The 22,793-nt window shown below is 45.1% G+C and overlaps 1 protein-coding gene across 1 annotated transcript in view; it reads left to right on the forward strand.

The window, feature by feature from the left end:
• The window catches only part of zbtb16a (zinc finger and BTB domain containing 16a), a 63,533-nt gene that overhangs the window by 16,187 nt on the left and 24,553 nt on the right, over window positions 1-22,793 (forward strand). The window contains exon 3 of the mRNA XM_085936099.1: window positions 10,083-10,180. Coding sequence (XP_085792225.1) covers window positions 10,083-10,180 — 98 coding nt within the window. The remainder of the gene's footprint in view (window positions 1-10,082; window positions 10,181-22,793) is intronic.

The raw sequence follows: 22,793 nt of genomic DNA on the forward strand, positions 1-22,793 counted from the left end.
CACCGTGGCTTTTACCTGTTCAAGCGCTGGGCTGTTAAGAGCTCGGGAAGACCCCTCTGAAATTGTTTTCTCTAGGTCAGGCAAACAACAAAAACGGTAAATTGCTTGTCTGGGCTTAAACGCGCCTGGGGGGAGGTGTGTGTTTACGGCAAGGGGGATAGGCGGAATAAGAAGATGGAGATGTGTTTGTTAAGAAGCGCCTTTGAATGACGCCCCTGGTGCGCTTTTAGCCAAACGACCCCAACGCTGTCATGACACCTGGGCGGAGTGTCTCGCTAAATACGCTAGCCTGCCGGCTCTCAGCTCAAACATTTCTTGCAACAATCAATGAGGCGAGGCAACTTTATTTGCCCTTTTATATTATTATATTATTATTTATATTGTTATAGCGCATTTTAACTCCATTGGCTTCATATCGTTCAAGTACAACCAGCATAATCATTTCCAAACGTGAAAGTTCTGCCAATTTAGCAGCTGCTCCAATCAACATGTGCTCAATCTGTGAACAAGATGGCTGCCCAGTTTGATTTCCTTCCCTCCCCTGGAAAAAAACAAAACAGTTTCATAACCACCCAGTGTGGTGGAATGGTTTTGATTAAGATCAAATGTGTATTGCTTTTTTTTCTGTTTCTATTCGAACATAAAAGGACAGTGTGGGCTGCACGCTCTTTTATTTTATTTTTTTCTCTTTCTCTTTTTCCCATTCCTCCCATCTCCATTTGATTGGCATAATGGGGCAAAGGCCGGTTGGCACAAAGCTGTTCCGAGGGGCAAATGGAGACATTATTACTTAACGCGTGTGTGTGTGTGTGTGTGTGTGTGTGTGTGTGTGTGTGTGTGTGTGTGTGTGTGTGTGTGTGTGTGTGTGTGTGTGTGTGTGTGTGTGTGTGTGTGTGTGTGTGTGTGTGTGTGTGTGTGTGTGTGTGTGTGTGTGTGTGTGTGTGTGTGTGTGTGTGTGTTGCGGCCCCACCAAGCTATTAATTACCTTCTCTGTAACGTTGCATCTGCCGCGACGGGGCCGCCGAGCAGCTTGCCAACATGAGCGCTCCCTCGCGTCCGTCTCCGCAGACCTCAGCTGCACTCTCACTGGAAGCCTTATTGGATTGCATCTACATGTATGATTGATTCAGCACCTCAAGCACACACACACACACACACACACACACACACACACACACACACACGCATGTTTAGACAAGAGTATAAAAAAAAAAAAAGAAGCAATCCCATCTGGCACATATTGAACAAAGCATGAACCTTGCTAAGATGCTCACTCTGTTCGAGACAGTTGGGACATTTTGTGCAGCAGATGTTTGATTTGCAATTTTGGAAATAAAGCAAAAAAAAAAAGCTTCTTCTCAGACTTTCCGCCCAACAAAAAACAAATTTGGATACTGTAGAATATCAAAGTGTATAACGGTCTAAGAAATGGCGAAAATTGAAAGACAAATTTTTCTCTTGGTGTAAATTTGTGTGGCAATATTGCTTTGTCTGTAAATGCCCTGCCACCCTCAGAAAGAAAAGTTGTGTTTGAATGTTGTTGTTTTTTTTTTTCCGCCAGTGGCTAGAACAGATGAATGGGATTTCTATTTATTTCAATGGTGTGCTTCTTTTGAGCGTGCGTGACAATACAACTCACGAGTCTGTACTTTGAAACGCACCTATAAGCGGCCAGGCTATTTTGCAAAGCACGGCGTGCGCACTGAAAAGATTTTGCGGCCTTCCAGCAGATGTTCTGATGAGCTTCCAACTTTCCGAGCAATGAGCGTGACAGCGGGAATGAACATGAATCACTAAATCGAAATCATGGAGAGGAAGGCTTTGTTTCCCCCCATTAATTATGAAAAGGCGCTTTTGTAAAAGTGACACATTTTGGCACATGGGAATTATGATTAATATTATGCAACAATGATCACAATAAACTACAGTGAACATTTAAAGTGGTTGACTGTGAGCTCATACAATTTTGAATTCTGACCACAATAAGAAGGGAAAGAAGAACAATGTGTTGTAATGTACTGTCTAAAATCAACATTAGAACAAAATAAAGTGCCAAGTATTGCTTTGTAGCATTTTAACACCGCAACATTGATGCTAGTTTCATTCGCCTGTCTATCACGTTTACTATTGTTTGTTGGCAACAAGCTAATGGCGTGCGTGGCGATGAACAACTGTAAACTCAAATGTTTTGCATCGGCCGACCTTTTGCTTTATGTAAGCGACACGTATAACGAGTCCACCGCCGTTTCACCTCCTAATGAAAGCGTTCCGCAAGCATTTAAAGCTACATCAACGTCCCGTTGGAATGAGCCAGTACATTATCCGTCATGTAGTCCGTCACGGTGGCGGCGGTGGGCGTGCGAGTGTGACGCTCGCTCTCACTACCTCTGCCTCGACACCCAGACGCTACTTTTTTCAATGCTGCGAGCCCGCGGCCAAAGAGCTGTCAGCACATATTTTACCCTTTCACTCGCTTGCTCTTGTAGTTTCTGTTTTTGTTCCCCCCCCCCTCCTGCAGCTGTGTAACCTCATGTTGTGTGTAAGTGTACGCGTGTGTGTGTGTACATGCCATAATAGTGGCACGGATCCAGCGCGAGGCTTTAAAAAGCGTTTATGTTGGGTATTATTAGATTTGACTTGCATCTGCTGCCGTGTTAAAGAGACGCAGTACATTAGAAAGAGGCTTGCGGTGAAAAGCTCCCCTGGCGTCTCGCCAGCGAGGCCTTCGTTTACACTCGTGGTGAAAACCGTTCCAATTACATAAGCTACAGTATACTTCCATTCATGGCGGGACATAAACAATATGAAAAACAAACATTCTTTCATAATATAATATATAATAAATTCATATAAAAAATATTCTTGTATAATTTGCCACGTCGTTCAAATTGAAATTGTTCAAACAGGTTTTTAAATGCGTTGTAAATGTATTTGAAGGCACAAAAAAAATTGCAAGCTGAAAGTTACTGTCAAGCTAAAGCTGCATTTAAAGTAACACATAGTCTTATGTGCTGCAATTGGAAAATCCATAGGTACTTGGGCTAACAAGTAGCATCCATGTAGCTGTGTTATTTGTAAGCACACAAATAGTGCAGCAACACATGTAGACAGACAGAAAATAAAGCAACCAGAAAGATAATTTGGTCTCAGTCACTGTGAGAGATATGTTGCAATGTTTGAAGCATTGTTTTAGATTCTTAATTTGTTTCGATTTCCGTTTGGCGGCGGGACCTCTTAGCATCTGCACAAAATGGCCACGCATTTTCTAGTTATGATTGCGTTTTTCTCACACCTCATTGCAGAGTTGTTGATGAAACCGTTTCACTTAACAAGACGCTCATTTCTGAGGTGTTTGCTCTGAAGTACTTTTCAGAACACAAACGTTTCTAGTGTTTGATGTCGGATTGTGGATGACGTACGGTTTATCTCCTCCTCGTTCTTTGTTTTTCAGAAAACAAGAAAAGACCGTTTATTTGCTAGGTAGTTTCTTATTTTAACCAAGCAAGCGATTCAAACGCTGCTTTTTGAACCGCGTTTTGCGGCCAAATCCAAATTTCTCACATGACCATCAAGGCTGATTCAAAGCGACAAATTCTCGGCACGGACCGCCCCCTCCATTCAGCGGCTGCCGCTCAGCCGTCACACCTGCTTGCCCAACTTCCCCGCCTACATACATTATGATGGGGGGGCACGGCGACAAGAAAGCTCATCGTTTAGGTAGGTCAGGAGAAGAGTAGAAACTCAAAAGGAATAAAAGCAAAGTGCCGTTATGTCATATCCACAGAAGGCAGGTTTGGGAAGCTCCGGGGAAGATGGACGTGCTGTTGCTGCTGCTGCTCGAAATAGGAGCAATTGTCACACTTCATTATCTTTGCCAAGACTGTGCCAGTCACATTGAATCATTCCCACCGGGATCAACACTTTTATTCCAAATGAAATATCAATAAAGAAACAGTTGTGAAAGATTTTGAATTCATGTCAGCTCAGGGTAGCTTTTTTTACACCGTATTATCTTCCCATCTTTTTTAACACATATTTTTGTGAATCTATCCTGGTTGCGTAATGCTTTGAGAGATCTGCCCAAAAACATTTAAAAAAAAAAAAATTCAGATGACAATTCCAGACATGCAAGCGTGTTTGCACGGGCAATGAGACACCGACGTGGTCGGAATATTGAGCGACGGCCAGTCGACATCTGGGAAGCGGCACAAGCAAGGCATGTTGTTGTTTTTTTGTTTTTTTTCACCAAATATTTAGTGATTAAAATGGTATGATATTGAATTGGTCACCTGCAGGATGCCAACAAGTTTATTTTTTTTTTGTATCTGCGTCATAAATGTGTTGACTTGATTTTGCGAGTGATGCAACAAGGTGAAATGCAAATCTTCCATCTGCGGCGCTTCCATCTTTACGACTCGGCAGATTTTGAAGCCATTACTGTGTTTAACTCCGATTAGCGCAGCTTCTGCCGCCTTTTTTCTTCGTCGTCTTCATTTATAATTGAAAGAGATTGTTGCACTTCCCTATCAAATGGCCAACTGTGCAGAATTTATTTTGAATGACGAAACACGAACGTTCAAATGAATATGCAAGAATATCGAACTTCTCAAAAGTCAAATTCAACTAAACTGTCCTCGGCGGTACTTTTGAGCAGCGCTTGTGGTAAAGTGGCATTCAAACAAAAATAATCTAGCACACAGTGAACTGTCAGGTTATTTTTAAATCCTATGGCATTTCCCCCTCCCACTTCTGCCGCCTTTGACTCATGTTTTGACACTGCGCCTTTAGGGAATCTCCCCAGACAAAACTTTTCCACCAAGGTCAAAACTTTGATGTGCCGTCATTTTCATCTTACCTAGGCGGCACAATCTGCATTTAGCGCTTCTTTTTTCTCTCGCTCTCTCTCTCTATCTCCCATCTCGCCTGTGTTTTATTGATGTAACAGGTGCTTAGCGCGACAGACAGCGGCAGTCAAAATAATGTGCTGTGTTTGGCTTTCAGGCTGCCAGCTAAACTTAGACATCTTTGAGGTTTTTCTGCCACTTGATGGAAGGTGATGCCGCTGCATTATGCATGAAGCGAGAAGGGAACACTTTGTCTGGCTGCTTTTTATAGGCGCTTCCCTTCCACACACACAGAAATATATATATATATATATACATACACATTTCTATACATGCTGGAGTTTCTCAGATCAGACAAAATGTGTAGAGGCAACATGAAAAACTGCAGCTCTGATACTTCAAGTCAGTGAGGTTTGGCTGTAACAAAAGTATTTTTTATACACGTGGTGTCTTACTTACTGGCGTGTATCTTTTAAGATCTCAAAATGGAAAATCTGGGTCAGTGTGATTTATTTAACCAGCATTGTTGAAAAAGAGCAACACTTTTATAAATTGCTCATGAATCAGTATGAAACTTGCATATTACAGTAACTTTGTCGGATTTCTATATAAAAAAAAAATTAGGGTTAAGTGTAGTTAAGTGTAATTGATCTTATTTGATCACAAAATGATCAGATCAGAGTAAGAGTAAATGGCAACTCATATTTGAGGGCATTTTTAATTAAGTAGCTTTTTTTTTTTTTTTTTAAATCTCAATTTGACATTCTTTTTATTATCTTTAATATTTAAAGTCGATGACCGTGGAGGAGGCTTGTTTAGTGTTTGAATTGAATAAAGCAGCACCTTGTCTTTCTCTGACCTCCCTTGGCCTGGAGGCTTCCGGCATTTATGCTTGTGAGGTGGCACAAAGTCGTTGATATGTACGGGAGGACTCTGAGGACATAAACAGCGGCGTTATGACAGCCCACCTGATATATTTTGACTGAGCGCAGACATAGGGAATGGGGAGCGGAATAAAATGATAGAAAAGGAGCGGTTTTTTTGTTTTGTTTTTTACACCGACTCTCCAGACAGCCACAAAATGGAGCCATGTAAATGTTAGCGACCGCGGTAGACATCGCGCGAGTGTGTGCCTGCGACAAATCGATGAGGTGTCACTTTTGTCCCTGTTCTTTTTTATCATTAAGTGCGGCCTATAATCGAGTTACATTCAGACAGCTTTCTTTTTCTTTTTTTTTTTTTTTTTTTTTTTCCTTTCCCCGAGGATGCTAATTGGTCATCCACCCCTAATGGACCAGAAAAAAAATAAGCCTCTTAAAACTAATAATCAATAACGGGCAACATTGCAATCAGACGTTAGCATCTAAAATCATGAGAACTTCAAATAGATTGTCATGCTCAATGACAAAATGTGTATAATCAAGCGATTGATTGTTGCCGCAAGCGAGATATCTGCAATGTCAAAATGGACTTAAATCCACTTTGTAGATGTTTTTCGCTAGGAAGTGTGTCAAATCTTCAGTTTGATGTTATTCTTATTTTGTAAGCTTAATTTTGAGATTGCTTAAAAACAATCATTTTAAGCAGAAGGCCTTTTTGGGGGGGGATGGTAGAAGAAAAAAAAGAAGTCAATTTCCTTCCAGAATGCTAACATCCCTAAAGCACGAGTTCCATTCTTGCCGCAATTATGCTTTCTTTTTCTTCTGGGCCACCGAATGAATTAACAAACAAGTAGGCCGCAGCAGCAGCAGCTTGGCTTCAATTTACCGCCTCTTATCAATTGGCTGGCTACCCTTTTATCTTTTAGTGTTTTCTTCTTCTCTCCATCTCAAGCCGCACATCTCTCCCTCTGTTCTGTTTTCTCTCTTTCTCTCTCTCTCTCTCTCTCTCTCTCTCTCTCTACCGCAGCTTTTTATTTACGAACGTCGTTCCAGGTAGTTTTATCGCTGCCTTCAAGGAAGCGCCGGATGCGGGAGAAAAATAAGAGGATGGACGGAAGATAGAGAGCAACACTTTCAAGGCCGCGGCGAGAGAGGGGCAAAAACGGCTCGGCAATCACATCAGACTTTTTGCCAGCTCAAATTTCAAATCTTGTTTTGATTTTTGACCCCGCCCCCTTTCTTTGTGTGCATCCTAGTGAGCCGTTTTGTTTACTGCTCTAATGTGAAAAAATTGCGAGCCACGGGTCCTTTTATTTATTTCACCCACGGCGGCAGTGATATATGACCAGACAAGTGCACCGGCAAAATTGGGAGACGGGCAAAAAAAAAAAAAAAAAAAAATTCCAAGGGTTGGCAAGCTGTTACGACTCCATAACGCAATTCGCATTTGGAGCGCCGGCGTTTTAGTTTTACGAGGACGTGATTAGCATATGTTTTGTTGACATCAATTTGAAATTTACGGCGCTTGTCAAAAGTGAGTGTCGGACAAAGTCGATTATTAAGCTGGCAAATGGCCTGAGAGAGTTTTATGTGAACTTCCTTAATGGCTGCAGTCAGTCTGTTTCAAATCACCCTGCACGCGCACACACAAACACTAATCATGCATTTCAGAAAGCCGGCACTTAGAAAAAGCGACTGGAGCGTGAGTGCGGGCGGGCAGGCGTATATCTCTGAGCAGAATCATGAGCTGTGACAATTTACTATCCTTTTACATCTCGTTAAACTTTGCCGCGGTGATCAATCGCGTGACGCGGCGGCGGCGATGGATGATGCTCCAGTCTGTAAGCGGATATAAAATGCTTGTTAAAAGTTGGCCAAGTGTATGAAGTGGGACTAAACAAATCTCGGGAACGCACTGTATGAAACCTTTTATCCGACTGGCACGCAACGGAACGCTGCGGCCGTCAAAATGGAGATTGTGCAGGATGATAGCTTAGAAAAGGTTCGCATTTATTTTTGCCATTTTGAAATGTGACTTTCTAATTTGAAGTGGAGTCGAATTTGACACAATAGACTTGGCCGGCGACACGCACACACACACATTGATGCGTGGCACAGTTCCCAATTGGAGTGGCCTTAATAAGACCATCCATACCTTATCAGTTGTGTGTCTGGGCGACACAATAGTCAGATTGAGGGGCCACACAAAAGGCCTTTGAAAGGCTTTGTGCGTCTTGTGTGTTGCGCTTTACCGCTTAAGTGTGTTTTTTTTCTTATCTTGGCAAAAGTGTGTACTTCACCTATGATCCTTAACAGGGGGGAGAGGGAGGGGGGAAAAAAAAAAATCCGTCCTTTGTCCGCTGCCTTTTGTCCAGCACGTCGCTCGTTGGCGAATCTGTGTCGTGCCGACGGACATTTTGTCAAAGGGAATGGCAGTCATTTGGATTCAATCTGTCTTAAGACTCTGACATCCGTCGGGTTTCTTTTAAGATGGATGAACTCCACCACAGTTCCAAATTGTAAACTACACAAACACGGATTGCTTTCTGTCTCTTTAAGGCCTCCCTCTCTCTCTCTCTCTCTCTCTCACTCTCTCTCTCTCTCTCTCTCGCTCTCTCGCTCTCTCGCTCTCTCGCTCTCTCGCTCTCTCGCTCTCTCTCTCTCTCTCTCAATGAACCGGCCTAATGGTGACATCATGAGTTTTCTTTGAAAGAACAGCATTCCGTACGGGACTAGCGTGACCCGATGTGCCTTATGGTACACCACAACATGCCATTCAAAAAAGGGAGCAGCGCATTTTCCTGATGATTGTTAGCATGATGCTATGCCGGGCGGCAAATAAACCCAACCCGTCTTGTTGTCGGAGGAAATGACTTCCAGTACGGGAGCTGCTGTACAGCCTGACGGGATAAGGTCACGCACCTTGGCAACGTAGCCTAGCCTCGCTAGATTGCCATCGATTTGTCCAATTACGCGTATGAGCAACTAGCGCCCGGATACAATCGTTCCCGTTCCTCTCGTCCTTAGTCCCTGAATCTCGTCGAGGCCGAAAAATTGCGCCGTGATTGCGCCTTTTCCACAAACACGGAACGGTTACGCTTCTGAGCCGCGTCAGTTCACCCAAGTCGAAGTGTGTCCATTTGCATTCGATGCGTGACATCCATCAGTCATGGTTTTTTTTTTTTTTTTGGAGCAGCACCGCCATCGCCTGCTTGGGTTTGGTTGAAAGGCGGCAAGATGGATGGCTGTCATTTCCCCGCCCGAGCTGAGTGGATCGCTTATCAAGGGCGTTGTTTGTCCTCGGGAATTTGCCGGACTGATGGCTCACCGGAAGGAGCCCGCCACTTCATTTTTAGTTGACATTTTTTGACATTTTGTCTGGCAAGGCACTCGCCAGCCGCAACGGGTACATCTCACAAAGCGCTGTACCCATAAATGAGAAGATCATTCAGATGAAATCTATAAATTAGCCTTTTAACAGCACGTAGCGGACGCAAAGGTCTTCTCAGTTCTCGTCTCGACTCCTCGCAGTCATCTCGAATATGACGACGCTGAAAGAGTCGATGGTGAGCCAAACTTTGCAGCTTTTTTTAGATTTCCACGTTGATAAGTCAGGTGATCAGACTTTGCTATGGTTTAGCTTAAAGGATCAAGTCTTGAATGTGTTAACTGCGCCGATAATCAAAGCTGTGTGTGTGCGCGAGGTGTTTTTGAAGATCTCTCCGGACTGGAGGCGACTATGTGGCAATTGGTGTCACCTTAATTGCTTTAGAGCACTTTCAGATATCTCTCAAGAGTTTTACTGGCTTTGTTCCAAGCCCCAGGCAGGCAGGCAGGCAGGCAGGCAGGCAGGCAGGCAGGCAGGCAGGCAGGCAGGCAGGCAGGCAGGCAGGCAGGCAGGCAGGCAGGCAGGCAGGCAGGCTCTTTGAGAGTTTCCTAACAGAGCCCCTTTGGCAACTTTGTGTGTTGTCACATGTTATTTAGTTAGCTAACCTTCAAGGCCTTCTCGATCAAATATTGACCCCTGGTCGCGTCTGACCTTGGGAGCTTAAACTGTTACAGCTTAACGTCGCCGCCACTGCCGCCTATCGGATTCCTCTCGTGGGCGTCGAGAGCGCTAATCAAAAGTGGCCCGGAGAAGTGTTGAATAAATCTTTTCCGTTTGGCTTTATGGCTCCTTTGCCATCTGCAGCTCGTTGGATGCGGGGAGTTAATAACGCCTGGTGTTATTTACAGCGCGCACTTGGGGGGGGGGGTCGCTGTGGGAAAGCTAGCTAGCGCGATGGCGAGCCGATGCGGAAGTGTCGCCCGAGGTGAGGTCCTGACGTATTTTTTGCTCTTTGTGCTTGCTCCACAGGAAGATGCACAGCGGAATGAAGACCTACGGCTGCGAGCTGTGCGGGAAGAGCTTCCTGGACAGCCTCCGTCTCCGCATGCATCTGCTCTCTCATTCAGGTGAGCGAATCAAAGCGAACTAAAGGCCGCGACTGCCGGAACTTTGAGTCCAACTTTGTCACACTTCAAAAGAAAGCAAAGCAACACAGCACGTCATAGTTTCGCCAAAGTTGCAGTAGGCACATTTTGACTGTCAACAGGTGAACGATGAAGCGCACTTGGCGTAATTTTTTTTTTGAGTCTCAACCGGCAACGTGTTTGGGCAAACTTTTCTTCCCAGCGAGTTTTTCTGCTGATGAGAAAGGCGCGAACGTCGCAGACAGACGACAGTTAGGGAAGATTCTTTGATCGTTTTTCTTGTATACTTTTCTCCTCTCTGACTCTCGCTCTTTTTTTCCGCCTCCACCGTTTTCTGACTTTCAAGGCTTTTCTCGTCTCCATTTTTACTCTCTGTGTAATGATGACACTTTGCCGAGTCCCAAACGCCACCGCCGCCGCCATCATCATCCTTCAAGCTCGCTTCACAGGCGACAGAATATCAGAGAGATGAAGTGGGAGAGCGGAGGAGCTCTTTGGTATGCGACGCCTGTTGTGGCTGTTTCACCAAGCAACACTCGCTCGCTCGCTGTCTTCTCCCTCCCGTCTCGCCTCGTCGCGCCCCTCCCCTCCGAGCTCTCTTTGTGTCTGTCTGGGTCAGTCTGTCTGTCTTTCCGTCTGTCTCCATCTTCTCGCTTACCCGTCCGTTTGTGGCTAAGCGATGCCCGTCTATCTGCCTCTCTGCCTTCGGGCCCGTCTGCTTTCCTGCCCGTCTGTCTGTCTACCTGTCTGTCTGTGTTTGTCTGTGTGTGCGCACAGGTTGTTTGTAGACATTTGGCCAGTGTCCCTTCTGGGCTGCGTGCCACCGCTGAGAGGGAGGGGAGGTTAGCAATACAGTATGTACAGTCTACCTACCGTGTGCCAGCTTGTTCTTTTTTTTTTTTTTTTTTTTCTTCTTTCTTCTTCCACTCTCGGCTTGTTCTGTCTGCTTTCGTAATGTTATTGAGTTATAACATCCACCTGAGAGTTTGCGTTTTGTCTGGGGACTAATTGTCAACTAGTTGCAGAGCTTGCAAAACGTCTCCACTTGTTGATGAGATTAGCGTTGCGTGATGACTGTCACCACTTGTTATTGTGAACCCGCAAAGTTCTCCAAATGTTCCAGAATTCTTCCTTCATCCCACAAAAAAACAAACTAGTGCCTGAAAAGATTCACGTTAAAGCTAATGAATAAAACGTTCAAACTTTCAGCAGCATTTGTAATGTTTGGCAAACTGTTTGCGACTTCCTCGCCTTCTGCCAAACTAAGTCAATGTTGAAATGTTCCATAAATATTCCTTTTGTTTTGTTTGGTTGGCAAAATAACCTTTTTTTTTTCTCTCTTTTCTCCAAACCACACTAACCAGATCCTTATTTGGGTTTATTCAGTGTTACATAATAAGATCAGCAGATTGTCTGCTGGCAACAACCAGAGAGACCAAATGGCATTCGAATGCCAGAGTACTTCAACATGGGCCGTGAGGGATCCCATTAGTTTTCAATTTGTCGATAACGTAAGATTTTATTGTCTGGTTTACCCTGAATTTAGGAGATTTTAAGAATAATATAAAAAAAAAAGAATTTGAATATTATTTTCGGAAATGTATATGAATATTATTTACTGTAGTGAAATCGGGAGGCTTCAAAAACAGGTTGAATTTTACTTTCACATAAGATGCGTCTTTGCCTGACACTTCCACGGCCGTCGGTTTGTCTCACTTTGCGCTTGTGGCAGCGGCTCGGCATTTCTGGCACGGCACGGCGCCGCGCCACTCTTCTCTTCCCTCACGCTGATGACGACACATTTGTGCCGGCAGGTCTGGATGTTCTGCCAGCATACCAGAATTTATGATCGCTCGCAGATGTGAGTCCAGGAACACACTGTACTGTACCCAAACCCAGAAATTAATGAAACTTGTCTGCCTCCCAGGCCACAAATTCAGAAATGTGTGTATGTGTGTGAGCGAGTGAGAGAGTGAGGCCGAGTGGCGGGGGAAAGAAAAGTCCATCTATTAAAAGCAAGTTGCGGAAAAAGAAATAGTTCCAAAGAAAAATGAAAGTACAGCCAGAGGGCAGTTTGTACGTTGGATTTTTTTGGCGAAGGGGGTGCTGCATTTGATAAGGCATTTGCACACACACACAGACGCCAAGAAGTAAGAGATGTTTTCCCCCCCCGGGCATTCATCACTTCTTCCAACGATACACAAAATGATTTAAAATGAACACGTTTTGAATAACTTACATTTTCAAAATTTTTAAAGCAAGGTGTCCACGTAGCAATAAATGATATTTGACTATTTTCACGTGAAGACCATCACAGCACAGCATATTCCAGTCCCCTCTCGGCTCATCAGTGCGGCACTAATATTCGAATCTTTGCAGAGGATGAAGAATAGCTGCAAATATTGTGTGTTTGATTTTCTATCGCCACGTGCAGCTGCTCAGTTTGTTGTTTAACAGGATGTGGTGCTGCTTTTAGCATTAAGCTAGCGCACTGAAAAGCTAAGCTTTGTGGTTGGTTCAAATGCACAAAGTGTAAATGTTATTGTGTCGTGACGATAAATGCAATAACGTTGAGTTGTTGATTTTTTTTAAGGGAGCTGATGTAGCTTTGAATCTTTTTTGGCAGGGAAGGTTGCTAAGTAGCAAGCAGGCCTTTGCCTGGCTTAATGGGCCTGATTTGGTATTCCGCACTGATGCCAGGTCTTATTTTTGTATGCGAGACAAGTTTTTAGATGGAGAGTGATTGCCCAAACATCTGCGTGTCAACCAAAGGCTGTCTCCCTCTTCCCACCTCGGCTCAACCCCCCCCCCCCCCTTCTCAGTTTTTGTATCTCTTTCTCTCTTTTCAGTTTTTTTTGGGGGTCGATACTGAGCGGGTTTTTTTTTTTTATGTGTCCTCGTTGTACAGTACACTGTGTGCCTTCTGCTCAAAACAAGAACACAAGTCGATTAAATTTTGGATTCGCTTCATCATCCCTCCCTCCGTCAGCCCAGCTGCTTTGTTGTTGTCAACGTCTAATGTTCGTGTGTGTGCGCGTGCGTGCGCGTGTGTGCGTGCATCTGCATGTGTGTGTGGTCAAAGTCAATTATTGCCCAAAGCTTTCCAATTAATTTGAATGATACTGACTATATCGACGGCACACGACAACAAACAGAAATGTAAGCAGACAGGACGGGAAGCGAATTCCGGAGTCATTTCTTTGGCAGCCATTTTGCCCAAAACAAAAAGTGTTCTGGAATAGTTAGGAAATGACTCAAGCTCAGCAAATGCCACGGTGGATCAAACCTCATTTGCATAAAGTAACCCGCTGGCCGTTTTGATGAAAGGTAGTGGAGAAAGTTGCATTCACCTCAAAATGTGATTAGCTTGAAATGTCTCTCCGAAAATCAGCCTCTGGAAAGAAAATAGTGGCAAACAATTGGGTGGCTGATTTTCTTGTTTTGTTTCAAACAACCATGGGTCGGCCGTGGTAATGGCACATTACATCAAGAAACAATGGAAGAGTGACTTCCTGTTCTTTTGTGAGATGCCCTGGCCTGGATAGACGTCCCTCGAGTTTGGGGCTTTTTTAGGCGAGTGTGTGTGTGTGTGTGTGTGTGTGTGTGTGTGTGTGTGTGTGTGTGTGTGTGTGTGTGTGTGTGTGTGTGTGTGTGTGTGTGTGTGTGTGTGTGTGCGTGTGCGTGTGCGTGTGCGTGCGTGCGTGCACACGAGTGTGTGTTTGTTTGTGTGTGTGTGCGTCTTGCATCGGCACAACACAAATCCATACTAGCCACGGGCTCCTCGCCAATCTATTTTCTGCTCAGCTGGTTTTAAATGAAGTTATTATGACTCATTAAAATGCCCACAAGCTTGTGGAAGTTGGCCAATTACCATTTAAATTTAGCCTCCTGCTCCCGCAAACCTTATCTGCTTCCCCGTACTCGCCAACCGGTCGGCCGCTCGGCTCTCATCACTACTGTCGCCGCCGCTGTTGCATCTCCCTCTCTCGCTCTCTCTTTTCTTTTCTGGGAGTGCGTGTGTGTGTGTGTGTGTGTGTGTGTGTGTGTGTGTGTGTGTGTGTGTGTGTGTGTGTGTGTGTGTGTGTGTGTGTGTGTGTGTGTGTGTGTGTGTGTGTGTGTGTGTGTGTGTGTGTGTGTGTGTGTGTGTGTGTGTGTGTGTGTGTGTGTGTGTGTGTGTGTGTGTGTGTGTGTGTGTGTGTGTGTGTGTGTGTGTGTGTGTGTGTGCGTGCGTGCGTGCGTGCGTGCGCGCGCGCGCGCGCGCGCGCGCGCGTGTGTGTGTGTGTGTGTGTGTGTGTGTGTGCGTGCGTGCGTGCGTGCGTGTGTGTGTGTGCATTTGTCATGCATGCAGATACGGCATTAAATAACCTCCAAACATCCACTCGCGCAAACCCTGAGAGGGAAGGTTATGCCGATTGAATGATCCAAGGAAATTTAGTTTGTGCTTATCATAACAAAGGAACAAATGCAACCAGGACACAAAAAGCTGGAGAATTAAAGGAATTCATTACCGCTCACTATTTTTCATAACATTTTGGGACGCCATTCGAGGAATGTCTCGAATGACAAATGCAAAACGTATCGCTAAGCCTTTGTAAAACTTCAAAATATTTCAACATTTCACCTGAACAAAGTCATGTCAACAGTTGGACATCGACACAGGCAAGTCGTTGACATTTATTTTGATGAGCGAGCGAGGGAGCCGCAGGCCCGCCCGGTGTCGCATGTCAAGCTGGCATCGGCGCCTCTTGTAAACTTGCCACATAGGTTGTCATCGTCGCATGGCTTGGAGGAAGGGAAAAAAAAAAACCTGCCTAGAGGTTGGCTCACAGTTGACGTTTGTCCCTGTAATGATATAACTCGCTGTCATACCTCCTCCACATCCTCACACACAAAGGCGAGCTATATGTATTAGATTGTCGACATGGCCGTTTTCTTGTAATGAAGCTCCGGCATGCGCTGACACGGCCACAAACGCGAGGCGCTCGTGTTTGACAAGTCTCCCATTGTGCGGTGACATGGCACATGCTGTCAGGATTGCATGCCTGTCACCTATGGACGAGCATAGCCATGCTGGAATGGAATTTTAGTTCAGTGGAAAATGTTGATGATATTTTGTTTTGTCTGAATATTACATTAGTTTCAGTCGGATACAAACATTTTATGATGCTGCTTTTTTTTTTTTTAAGGAAGTACCGAACCTAGGTACCGATAGCGGCCTTATTTCAAGCTTTTACCACGGAAGCCGATACCAGTATCGGCCGCCCTCTTGTGACCATTTTATGATCAGGAACTAGAAATTGGAAATTAGAAGAATAGAAAATTGCCATTCATTTAAGAAAAATTGATTTATTAGCATGTAGCTGTCACTGGGGGGGGTTAGCTTTCAAAGGTACTAGTGGTATCGATACTTGGTATCGGTAGTCATTTTGTACTCCTACTGCTATTGGTCTGGAAAGACTGGAATCAAACATCCCTAGTTTTGTTGTAATTTGTAAAACATCTTTTTGACAGTGACTTCCACTGTGTTAGCGTGACTAACTTTTTTTTTTTTTTTTTTTTAATCATTTTGCATGCAAAAATCCGTTTCCAGTTTTGACCGAAATGGCCTGAATGCGAATCCCAGTTGGGAGCAACAAAGCGGTTGTGACAGCAAACGGCGATAAAAGTAAATATTCTCCCAGGCGCTTCCTTGTTATGATCCCGTTATGTAAGCGGCTCAATCGCTCTGGGAAACTTCTTCGATCAGTTTTCGCAGCGCAGATTAGACCGCTTATGAATTCCATTCTCCTTTTTCAAACGCTCTTTATATTTTTTTTTGGGGGGGGGGGGGGGCAAAGATCTGCCTGTGGCACTTTCATGTGAGGGAAAAGTAAAAGGAAACGACGACGATGGGAAGATAAAAGCGCTCCCATAGCCATCTGGAAGTAGCTAGGACACATAAGGATCGCTTTTATGCCGCTAATTCCACTGGGAGGCGCGACATAAAAGAGAGCACCGCCGATGTCCTGTTATAACTGTTGAAAACAAGCAAGTGGCCGCAGAATACTAATACGCTCGCTCGCTCTGTCACAAGGACGCACGCTTTAATGTGGCCCTAAACAGCCTCTCTTGAAGGATTTTTCTTGGGAGCTTTCAAGAAAGGGGAGCCAGGAGGCGTTTTATGCATTTGCATCTCTGAGCGGAGCAAGGGTGGGCAACCTGTGGCATGTGGGCCAGACAGAACATTTAAAGCCAAGTAATAACCATGCAAAAAAAGAATAACATGACAATTGATGTTGTAAATAATCTTTGAACATAAAGTGTGGTATATAGACAGAAAATAGAACAATACTCAAAAACATGGATTCTTTATCCTCTGTGAAGAAAAGAAAGTGGCATTCCTGCAGCTTAAACACAAGTTGTGTCGCATAAAATAAATTGAGTACACAGAGTAAATAATCCTAAAATGACCAAATAAAATCAACTTTACTTTTCTATTTTTTTTTTTTTCCTCTCTTTCAATTTCCCCTGCATGTTAATCCGGGTAAAGTAACAGCAGGGGGGGAGAAAAAAAAAAAATCCCTACTCAGGACATGTTGAACCCTCTGAACCATGGAGTCACCCACCGTTTGGCCTAGTTCTGCATCAGCTGATCGGAGACACACACTCAAACATACACACGCTGCACACGCTGCGCTCTAGCATGCTTTTGGCTGCCCGCCAAGGCCTGTCATCGCTTCTACAGTATCACTTCTGCTGTATTTATATCCAGAGGTCCGTGCTGCAAGTTGCAAGGCGCAAATGAGGAAGTGGAAAGTGTTTGAGCTGCAGGTTGCACTTCCTCGTGCAAACTTACAAGAAGCTTGACATTATTGAGAGCCGCTTATGGTGTCATGTGCTAAGTCAATGAGTCGACTTTCAAAAGACTCCCCCCAGGAAATTTGAAAAATACATAGCGGATCACTTGGAAATCGTACTCCAGCAGCTGCACCATCAAAGTGTCATTTCAAAACATTTTTGTCTCTATATTAACTGGCGTAAGCAACATTCCGCCTCGAGTTCATTTTGGAAGGGTCAAGTCAAATAAAAACAAATATTGGCATATGATCATAAAAGCAAGTTAATGATTGAACATCCTAAAGCAATAACGCTAAATCATTTACCCAGCTCTGATTATCGTTTTCAAGTGCAACAAGTCCAGAAAAACCTGCAAATGTCAAATTTCAAGAATGAACCAAATGAATGAAGTGGAGAGGTCACTTTTTGGGAAATTCCAAATGGTGAAATGTTAACTGCCATGGAAACAGATGAAGGGAAGAGGCTGCCAAACTTTGAACCTGAACTTAATTTGAAAAAGAAACAATTGCTATATCGAAGTTGAAGGTTCCCACCGAGAAAATACAATCCTCCCTTCCCCCTAACTTGAAGATGACTTCATGGAAAAGGACTCAGCATGGCGTCCATTGGCGGCTAACACGAGCTTGATGACGACAACTAAATAGTTTCCCTCGATTTGATCTGATTTGAGCGTTTGAAAGGCGCACGTGTTCCTTTTTTATGTGGAACACTGTGAAACAGCGGATGCCTAACAAAACAAACATGCACCTGAGAGCTGTAAAAAATAAAGAAAGGCACTTTTGACAGATTTGCGCTCTTCCCTCCTTTTCCAATCACTTTTATCACCCGAGTGTACAACAGGAAAATGTACAACTCACTTTGCTCTTAGGCGGGCCCCGTGACTGCGGCGGCGGCCTTAATAAACTCTGTGTTGCGGTGCCTTTGACAATGTGTGACTTGAAAGCAGGAAATAATGGGCCCTAAACAGTAAATCTTTACAGGTTATTGAGCGGGCTAGGTGAGGGACTTGTTGCTAATAATGGCGAGTCGTTGCGAGGGGCTCGCTGCTGTCTGACCGCATTACTTCTCGGCTGCTTTGACCGTTTCGTTTCACTGTATACAAAAAAAAAAAAAAGTAACAGTACTAGGGCCTTTGGTCTCCTCAGTGTCGGCCAAGAATGCTCCAGCAAACAAAGCTGTGAAAGCCTCGTGAGAGGTTTTTAATGAGCGCCAGCCAGGAAGCTCTTGTTACACCGCTAAAAGTCCCCCAAGCCGGCAACCCAACCTCCTTGCTACTGTCTCCCATCGGCCAAGTGAATTTATTCTAAACATTCTAAAGGCCTGACCCCCCCTCACCCCCAAGCCAACTGAGTTTTCCCCACCTCATCTTTTGCTCTGTTTAAGACGCATTAACGGGCCCCGAAAAGGTGATGCCGCATACCCAACCGGCCAGCTGCCGGCTCCAGAAACATTCTGCGGCGGTCACGCTGGGAGGCAAAGTTCACAAGTTGGTCAGGAGGCTCGGGTAGAACCAGGTGTGCAAAATATATTTGCCAGCTCAGTGCGAAGCAACTAGTCGATGTGTCAAAATAGTATTTTGACGTAAGCCTTGATGAAAATGGTCATTTCCAAAAATATGCGGGTATGTAAAAAAAAAAAAAAAAATGCCATTCATGTGTGCACACGTACGTCTGTATTCCCTGGGAAGCCCACCCACCCTGGTGCGGCCCGCGTCTATTAATACCAGCGGACCCCGGGGCCACTAGGGCGCCTAACTTACTTCCTGCCCTTCACACCAGGACAGCCCCGGCCGGGAGGTGCTTTGGTTTTAGCTTGCTCTCCGCGTCCAGCTCTTGTTTCCTTCCTTCACATACACAACAATAAACACGCGCAGGCGTGTTCGCGTACATCGGCAGTTGTGTGCAAAAGGGGGGGGCGGGGCTGGAAAGCTGAGCTGAAAACACATGGCACCTTTCACCTTTCGTCAGGCCCAGAAGATATTGAAGCGGGGGTTGGAACATTTGCTCAGTGTCTGGCAAGCAGTACCTCCATGCACTTTATCTTTTACAACCTGGACTGGATTTATTTTGTCCTCTTTACTCAGGTCGGTCAGGTTAGCAAGAGACGTTCCAGTCAGGTCCCAAATGCAACATAATACTCAAACATAGCAGCCCATTTAACGACTTTAAACATTCCGCTTCGTGTTGCTTTTGAAGCTTACCATTGTTCATCCTACATCGAAGTTTAGTAGCAATCAGATCAAATCTTTGTCGGACTCTCAAAAGTCGTCAAAATGGCTGGAAAATGACAGTCAACCAAAATGGCCGACTTACTGTCTTTTCATGTGATGATTCTCTTTATGGGTGATCAATATGGCCACCAAATATTGCGTTGCTGAGTGTACTTAACGATCCAATTTCAAAATTTAAATTCGAAAAAGATGTTTGAAGCAAGTTGTCAGAGCAGCCCAGAGATGTGTGTGTGAGAGAGCTACACGAGAAACAAATTGGTTTCCAGGCAAACTGGATTAAGAGCCATCATTTAAAAGAACAAGGGCTCGTCGCAATCGGATGTCATCCATTTTTGAACACGGGCTCCCGTACAAATGCGTGAGTCAATATTTGTGTGCAGACATCCCCATGCCTGGCGCAACAGACTGTAAAGCTGTCAGGAGCGACCTGAATATTCCGTCTGAGTGGCGCTTTCCCTTTGATTTCTTCTTCCTCTCAGCGCCGACAAGTCATCTGAATCCAAGCGCGTTTGTGTCGCTTTTGACGGGCTCGTCTCCGCCATCCCCTCTCTCCCTCCCTCCCCCTCCCACCCCGGAAACGATCCCCCTCCCCAACAGATTATTTCCACCTATCTATTACACTGTTTGCTCCCAACGTTTCATTGATGACTGATGGTTGTCTGTCGGCGGAGAGGTATTTGGGGGAAAGGAAGGGAAAAGAGCTTTCCTGTAGATTTGCCTTTAATACGCTCGTCCTTGCAAAAGTTATTTACTCCAGCTCAGCAAACATTTAGTTCAGTCTGTTTGGACCACTGCTTGTCTGCTTAACACACACACACACACACACACACACACACACAGACACACACACTCGCTGTTTACACTATTAAAAGCCACTGGCTGTGATATTACTCGTCCAGTCGGCGTAACTAGCCTTTTTTTCATTTTCTACTTAGCCTTGCCGCCTTCCCAAACTGGACTGCCTCCTTTGCATGGGTAGCGGGTCACAAAAGTGTTTTGTTTTTTTCTCAAAAGTTAGCAAGAAAGTGAAAAAATAAAAAATATCGTGGTGGTGGCGGTAGGGAGGGGGGGCAACGCTAACTGAGACGATGGCAGCTGAATGTTTGCCGTGGCCTACTTTGCATCGCTACAAGCGGCGACAGGCTCCCTCGCTCTGATGTTTAATTCATCTTTGATGAAAGATTCCGTTTGGACTGGCACTCGCTCCCCAAGGAGGGCAACAGTTGCAAACAATCGTACCTGTGACGCCTACTAGGTTGGAACAACAAGTGGCAAATGGTGCCACGCTCTGCTGCGTCTGTGTCTGACACATGCATACACAAAATCTCCAACCTTAAATAGCACGAGGCTGCGGAATGCGCATGCTAGCAATCAGGACAATGCGCTATTGCGGCGGGAATTTGACGTGACTCCTCACATTGTTGTGTTTCCTATCCAGTTCTTACAGAACAGTTGCAGAGCTTACCAGGCAACCCCCCCCCCCCCCCTAAAAAAACCAACATACAAGAATCGTAAAAGTTTGCTCAGTTTGCACAAACAAAGTCCCTTGCTAATCGCGGCACGGGTTAACCACACCGGAAAATGCTGTCTGGTAATTTAGCGGCCAATGTCGTCGGAAGACGTTATATCACTCCATGGGCACGATGGCCTTGTTCTCCTTTTTTGAGGCATCTTTTTATGAAATAACAACAGAGCTCGCTTGTGCAACAGCTCTTCGAGGAGGAAGTGAAACAGGAAGTGGTTTTTCGCGCCACTCGACAACACCTGATTGTGACTGCGTTCCGACCGCGCGTGCAGAAAAGCAGCTAGCCGAGCGTGTGCTTTGTGTACTTTCAAAATACCACAATCATGAGCATCCCAAAATGTTATTCACAGTTTGAAGAAAGCCTGCGGTTGAATGTAGGAAAGTAAAAACAAACTTACTTTGTTCCAGAGTGGTATCGCCAACTACTGGCCTGGTGTTCATATTACAGTATTTTTTTGGGGTGGGGCGTTCAAATTTGTCTAAAAATGAATCCGTTTTAACATTCTTGCTATTTTAAAGAAAATCATTTGGGTATACTTTTGCATATATAACGGTTTCGAAAATGGAATTCGATTATTCAAATGAAAATGTGGGCATATAAAGCTTAATTGAATTATAGGTCATCCACAAACCAACTCCTTTCAATTTGATAGTTTGCCATCTCTCTTCCTAAAGACAGGCAATCGAATGAATTGAGAATACATCCACATGTTGTCTATATGGACACATAATGTTGTTTTTCTGTTTCATTCTCAGCTTGCTTAGAAGTGATGAATTCCAGTTGATCAATGTGCCCACCCGCATCAGAGAGAAAGGAGGCAATGGTGGATTCATTGGCCCCTCAGCGGCCATGAGATCAACCTGTGATTGCACCGCGCCGCTTTCAGGTGTCAACTTTGTGTAAGAAGAGAGAATTAATCAGGTTTGAAAAAAGAAAAGAAAAGAAAAAAAAATGGCAGCCGGGGCTTTCCAGAGGCACGACGTCTATGGTATTGTAAAAGCCAGGTCATTTGTAGTAAATCAGTATGGCTTTTAAAAGCCAGACCTAGTCTAGCGGGAGGCCACGAGGCATGTGCTAAATGGCCCAGGCACGGCACGGGGCGGGCGGGAGGGACTTTAGTGCGGGCCGTGCCCCCTGCGTGTGCCACCCGCCCATAAATTGCGTCCGCCCGCCCAGTGCCTGCCTTCAAGGAGGATCAACTTGTGCGAGGTCGCAGCAGGGCACTAAGGAAGGGGGCAGAGAGGGTGAAGCCAAGGTACACACCGCCCGGGCCAAGCGCTCGATTGTCACTTTTTAGCCCGCTAGGCGCTAACAGCGGCATTAGCGACTTTCACTGCCAAATGAAAGCGATAAATTTCCAGATCCCCTTTTGATGGCTAGCCGGCCAACTCTTGCGGCGTGAACTAATGGGGTGCACATCAGCCGTCATCCATGTCTGAAGTGTTCTATAGCGCAGCCAACAAAAGGGGGACCATCCTTCTGCTGTCGGAATGATTGAAAGGAAACACGCTAAAATGGGCTACGATCTGGACCCTGACTTCCCAACAAAGAGTATCTAATGACTCAAAATCGTAACTCATTCTCCCCTGGAACCGATTGCGCATCGGGATGGCCGAGTTGCGATACGCATAACGTATTGTGATCGTATTCCAGTCTATCGGGTCCTTGTGACAGCGGCCGATGGCATCCCAAAGCGCCCTCTTGTGGCCCTTGTCATTGTGCTAGCAAGAGGAGATATTGGAAGGAGCTGCACTAGTCTGAAATCGTTGCTTTCTGTTTTATCGTGACAATTTAGTGTTGTCCTAGTTTCTATTAATTCCTGCAAATGTGTTCCTGATGTCGCGTTAAGTTTGTAATCATTGCGCCTGTGAAAAGAGCTCGACTGTGACACGTCTCCATCTTATGGGACTTGCTCAAAGTAAGTGAGCGCTATTGACGCAGATGCACGCTTGTACACGTGCGCTGCGTCATTTGGCTAGCGTCTCCCCCACTCCCTCCGTGT

Source organism: Syngnathus leptorhynchus, chromosome 17 (assembly GCF_054491065.1).
Source record: "Syngnathus leptorhynchus isolate UIUO chromosome 17, UIUO_Slep, whole genome shotgun sequence".
In the NCBI taxonomy this organism is placed as follows: Eukaryota; Metazoa; Chordata; class Actinopteri; order Syngnathiformes; family Syngnathidae; genus Syngnathus; species Syngnathus leptorhynchus.